Below are 6,018 nucleotides of genomic sequence, written 5' to 3' on the forward strand. Positions count from 1 at the left end.
ATTGGTAAATATATTTATGGGTATACGCACCAATAAAATATGTATGTAACCTAAACGATCAAATTATACCATCGTATATATTATATAACGTCATTGCAGTTCAATTAGTACATAGTTTTTAACATTATTTTATTAATTTTTGTGTAATGTAATAATAGAAAATAAAACAAAATCAACTCGAATGTCAAAAAAATTAAAATAATAATAACATTATTATTATAGGTACAATCTATAGAATTTTCCACTAAGATTTTTTGTATTCAATATTGGGTTTACTAAATTGAACTTAAAGTCTTAAAATACATTAAACACAACGCATATTGTTGTATAACTTATATTCAATACCTACTTCAATTGATAAATAATTCATTAATACATAAATTCATTAATACGACTAACGTTTTTTTCCTATATAAACTATTAAATAAATTTTAAATCTTATTTGGTTTTCTGGTTATTTTGGAAGCGTATACCCATAAATTAAGATTTTACATTGGGTATACGCCGAAAATCGAAAATCTTCTGATGGGTATACGGCGTATACCCGCGTACCCGTACCAATACACCACTGACTACATATAATTATATTACATATTATAATAGTTACATTTTCAAAAATCCATTAATTGTTTTAAGTGTATTGCTATTATATAGATCTAAATTAGGGTGTTGTAATAAAAAAAAAAAAGGTTGAGAAGCACTAGTTTAATGTAATATTTCATTAAAAATCTATTTGGGGGACGGAGCGGCCGAGCGGACTAAGGCGTTGGCTATGACACAGTTGACCAGAGTTTGATTCCTCAGACCATGGGCGGCATTTTTAACAGCTAATGGCCATAGTTGCCGAGCTTAATGACCAATTAAAAAAAAAAAAATCTATTTCTCAGTTATTCGATATAAAATAAATAAATTCAGTTGACTGCTTAAATATTATAATTTTACCACATTTACTCAAACAAATAAAACGAATAAACATTATTAAGTACAATAGTAGGCAATAATTACTAATTACCAACTCTTAGTCTTGTATACATTATTTTGTATCATTAATAAGGTTCATACAAAAAAAATATCACAAAATCTATGGGAATAACTAATGACTATTCTAAAATTTAACTATTAAGGTATAGTATTCAACTTAATTAAATATGAAGATAAGTTTTCATAGACTAGAAATGTGATGATGGTTGCTGGTATAACTCTCAATAGATTTGGCCCAATTCCTTTATAAAATCCTCGTGTTCTTTCATACCTGAATTAAAATAAAATTATTGAAATCAATACATTTAATATGTAATTAAAAATATCTTACCAATTGTTTTGTTATGCTACTGGCAGCACCGCAACACACTGTTAAATGACATGTTAAAACGAACTACAAATGTATTAATCACGTGATCTATATTTATATTTTACATGTTTAGTAACAATGAACATGATATAAAAGAATATATTTATACAAAATATTTCTTGAACGTAAATCAAATCAATAGAAACAATAAAAATATTTAACTTAGTTTATTTTAACTGCAATTATCAGTGTATCGCGACGACAGAACAAATGTTAAAAAATAACTTTTGGAAATTATTACTTTATCATAATACGGTATAAAATTAAAATGATTTTACTTCATCACATCGAATGAAATTGTATAATATATTAAAAATAAAATAAAATACCAGTTGTAAAATAAATTTGAGTAACTAGGATTAACTGTTAAGAAATAAAAGAATTGAAAACAAAGAAATATAACATATATTACATTATTTCTAAAAATACACATACAACTAAGAGGAGTATTGTCATAGTATAATTCTGTCTACAAGAGAAATAATTTTGAATGGGTCAAGTATTTGTCAAAAGGCAATAATCGTGTTATATGAAAAAAAATCAAATAAATGTAGACTGATAACTTTTATTTTTATTAACTTATTCAGGTGTCATTAACTTTTGTATTTAAGAGAATTTTAACTTTGAATATTGCACAATTGATGTGTATAATATATACATATTTATATTTATATCAACATATAAATATAAGGGAGAGATAATTTTATTTTTAACATAAAGAATAAAACATTTTATTAATACTAATTATAAATAAAATAAAAATACTTGGAATCAAAAAACTAACAAAGGACTGATAGGTTTTGTTTACGTTTAAACTCATTTGAAGTAATAGAATATTAATTGTTTGTAAATTTCTCATATATCAACAACACAAGACAAATATTTGGAAGCACATGTAATAAATATGGCGATAATCCCTTATAGAATCCACCAGCACCTTCGTACCTCCATGTTTGGGTTATACAATGCCAAGTGCCTCTGTATTCACGGTGCTGATCTTGCAGTCTCGCACGAATTACTTGATACGGATATGTCAAACCAGCTGCTATTAATTTTGAAAACGCAGCAAATACAATGTATTCGGATGTTTCCTGTAGTAAATAATTAAAAGTGATTAGTAATAATATTTACAATTTGAATATACAGGGCGATTGATTTAAGTAAAACACTCATAATTCAAGTGTCTTACGTTGAGAGGACGTGGCACTTGCATGTGTTGGGTCCGTCTTACAAGTGCAGAACATAGCAAATTGTACGCTCAACTGATCACATGTAGTTCCTTTAGTATAAAAATGAGTGAATTGAGCTCATATAAAATTTAAAGGTAAGATTATTATCTAAGCAATATCTTAAGCTTTTTATTATATTTTAATATTTAAACGAGTTATGAGCATTGAAGTATTGAGTATAAAATACTCATAACTCACTAAAAATTAAAATACAATAAAAAGCTTAAGACATTGCTTAAATAATAATCTTACCTTTAAATTTTATAAAAGGTAATTCACTCATTTTTATACTAACGGAGCTAAACGTTATCAGCTGAGCGAACAATTTGCTATGTACCGCACTTGTAAGACGGAGACAACACATGCGGGTACCACGTCCTCTTGAATTAATCACTTTGTAATTATAACTCACCAGTTTAGCATCAATTGGTAATCTTCTGTATTCATTATAAAAAGTTTTCATCTCCTCGTAAGTCATGAACTGCAAGGCACCATGAGATACGCCAAACATGCCAGGAACAAAGCCCTACAATAACGTACATGACCAACTACTTTTATTTTTGGGAATAGGTATCTATTATACCCATCTGTTATTTACTACTTAAACAAATACAAAATGAATATACCCAACATCTATCAATGCGTGTGGAATTAGATTATAAATTAAAATGTACTTTTTAAAGTTTAATTAAAATATATATATAGAAATTTCAAATAAACAGTGAGCATGTATTATACAATTAAGCTTCAATTTTTTAAATAACTGATTAATTAATTTTTCAGTTTTCATATATTGTGAAATATATTTTCATTCGCTCTTTAATGTATTTATCTTTAGTTTAAATTAAATGTACAAAGAACAAATTATATAAATCTAGCCCACACAATAAATTTTTTTTATTTCATTCATCAAACTATCAGGTATTGTAGAATACCTTGTACAGGCCTCGTACACCCTCAGCACCATATATCTTGCGAAATGCATCCCACATGCCACTGTACGACTTGCTCGGATCATTGGGTTTATCAAACTGCAAACACAAACGAGTCTTGACTACCCATACTGGATTGGTTATCATTAATGTGAGTATGCCTGCTTCTGCTGCTGCAGTCATATGTAATGCTGGACCCAAAGGTTTTTTAGTGTTGTCGCCTTGAATCCAAGCTTTAATTGAATTATAACTAAAAATATAAATTGTAAGCTTTTAGTTATATTTATTTTATTTGGTAATACTAGATTTTCTTACAATAGGAAATAAAAACCCCATGCACTCCCTGATCCCCAAACATTTGGAGTAACTCCTTTATAAAGTCCTTTAATTCCTTCTTGTCTAAATATTGTAGTGACGGCATTTCCCAGTCCAGCATAACTTGGTATTGCATTTCTTCCATCATTGACTGTAAAATATAATATAATTATACTATATTAAAATTTAAATTAAAGGGGGATAAAAATCACATTAATAACTCACCAGCAAATCGAATTTTCAATAAATCTAGGGGATGAAGTATGAGTGTTGACGCGACTCCGCCTGAAAATCCAGCCACCAAATGTTCTATTTTAACATGTTGAAACATAGATTTTGTTACTGGTGGACTGTTGGTCAGCGGCTTGGTTGGTTGTCCCATATCAGGTACACGATTGACTGTTGTTGCTGTTCTAGAGCCAAGAACGTTCATTGTCACACCGCTATACAGTCAAACTTTTAATACACACTCACGGTTCAAGAAATTGTATGTTATATTTGTATAATAAAGAAATAAAGAAATACAATAAAATAAACTATACAGTGTATCAACCAAATTAAATTAAACTCTTCAAACACATAACTAACGGAGTATGTTTATTTATATACATAATATATACTAATACATATTATATATTGACAAAATAAATATATATCATAAATAATTAAATAAACTAACTTATAGATATTAGGTATTTATCACAATTGACTATCACATAGGATTTTGTTTGACGACATGTCGCGTAAGTTGAAGTAAGGGGTGAAGGTATTCGATGCCTTCCACCAGTTCTAATGTTCTACCGATCGAAAAAACTTTCTGGTTTGAATGACGTCCACATTATTCCAATTGAGATTCAGTGACGAACTTATTAATCGAACGTGAAACTTAACGGCACAGTGAACAGACTTGAGAGAGAGGTTTTAACTTATATTAGAGGGAACAAAAGAGAAAATTGATTTCGTCAGATTATTTTTATCACAAGGCCAGCGACACCAGTGGGACCGGTCCACTGAACAAACAATGTCCCTCAATTGATCTGTTGGCAATGCCGGTGAACCATTTCGGCGGTTTCCAAAATATCGAAATCGGATGGTGATTTTTTTTTTCTAGTCGGGGCCTCTGGGGGGACAAGTCATTTTACAGGTAATTAAATATATAATCATCATTACATATAAACTATAAAATATAACACAACATAACAGGAAGTGGGAACAATTATTGCAGTTTAGCTCTCACGCGATTTTTTGCAATTTTTTTTTTTTAGAACATGTATTTCAACTATAATATAGTTAGAACGATAGTGCAAAAAAAAATTGAACAAACCATTAGTTTGGAAGTTATAACCTTCAAAAGTTTGCGATTTTACGTTTAAACGCATGCGCGGAATGCTGTACCTACAGCTGTATTGCCGCGCGGAAGTCTTTAACGAATTTTTCAATTTTTTTTTGTTGGAGACTAGGTAAATCAAAATTTTAATACTTATACAGTGATAATATAAATTTGAATAAGCCATTAGTTTTGAAATTATGACATTGAAGTGCATATAATTTTTATAGTTTTTATTAATTTAACACATTGACGGACATCATAAAAAAGTACTGCTGTAGCAGTATGTTTGTTTGGTGATGTCAGGGGACACTTTTGAATTCATATGTAATTGTACTGCTATAGCAGTTCTCAAAAACCGACCAAAAATGGACACTACTGCTACAGCAGTGGTTTTTTCAATGGTATCATATGAGAGACCAAGTTTACTGTCCATATACATCATAAAGCAGGGGCGCACCCAGAATTTTTTTTTGGGGGGGGGGCTGAATTCAAATAATTTTAATATTAATAGGTAATATTTATTTTGAAATATGTACAGAAATCTTGTTTACAATATTTTACTAACTAATTTTGTTTTTTTGTTCCGGTTTTAAGTCGTGCCGTAGCGGTGATGTTATACCTGTAAAACATGAATATTATTTATTAAATTATGAATAATATAGTGATTATTTTTTATAAATCTAACCTTTTAAATTATAAATTTGAGACGCCTGGTTCTTTTTTTCCCCAATACTGAGAGTACTTCTGAAGTTTGAACGTCGATTTCTCTGTGAATATGAAGCATAGCTAATAAATTTTTGATACCATAAATCAAATTCGGCTACTGCAGCGTTAACACCATTTTCTGGTATATCATTTTTA

The 6,018-nt window shown here is 29.2% G+C and overlaps 1 protein-coding gene across 3 annotated transcripts; it reads right to left on the reverse strand.

Moving 5' to 3' along the window:
* Positions 1 to 915: 915 nt before the first annotated feature.
* LOC132949220 (mitochondrial folate transporter/carrier) lies at positions 916 to 4,787 on the reverse strand. 3 transcript variants are annotated; one of them, XM_061019995.1, is made up of 7 exons: positions 4,507 to 4,787; positions 4,053 to 4,240; positions 3,828 to 3,978; positions 3,516 to 3,762; positions 2,993 to 3,106; positions 2,297 to 2,442; positions 916 to 1,252 (listed from the first exon to the last, which is right to left on the reverse strand). In XM_061019995.1, exons 2-7 carry the CDS (start codon positions 4,207 to 4,209, stop codon positions 1,120 to 1,122), a joined length of 948 nt encoding a protein of 315 aa, XP_060875978.1. In that variant the 5' UTR covers positions 4,210 to 4,240; positions 4,507 to 4,787; the 3' UTR covers positions 916 to 1,119. The 3 variants fall into 3 exon arrangements, 2 of the variants coding, with proteins under 2 accessions (XP_060875978.1, XP_060875977.1); XM_061019994.1 differs by having other exon boundaries at positions 4,053 to 4,270; XR_009665070.1 differs by having other exon boundaries at positions 1,123 to 1,252; positions 1,313 to 2,442; positions 4,053 to 4,270.
* Between the last annotated feature and the right edge of the window lie 1,231 nt (positions 4,788 to 6,018).

Source organism: Metopolophium dirhodum, chromosome 7 (genome assembly GCF_019925205.1).
Source record: "Metopolophium dirhodum isolate CAU chromosome 7, ASM1992520v1, whole genome shotgun sequence".
NCBI classification, from domain to species: Eukaryota; Metazoa; Arthropoda; class Insecta; order Hemiptera; family Aphididae; genus Metopolophium; species Metopolophium dirhodum.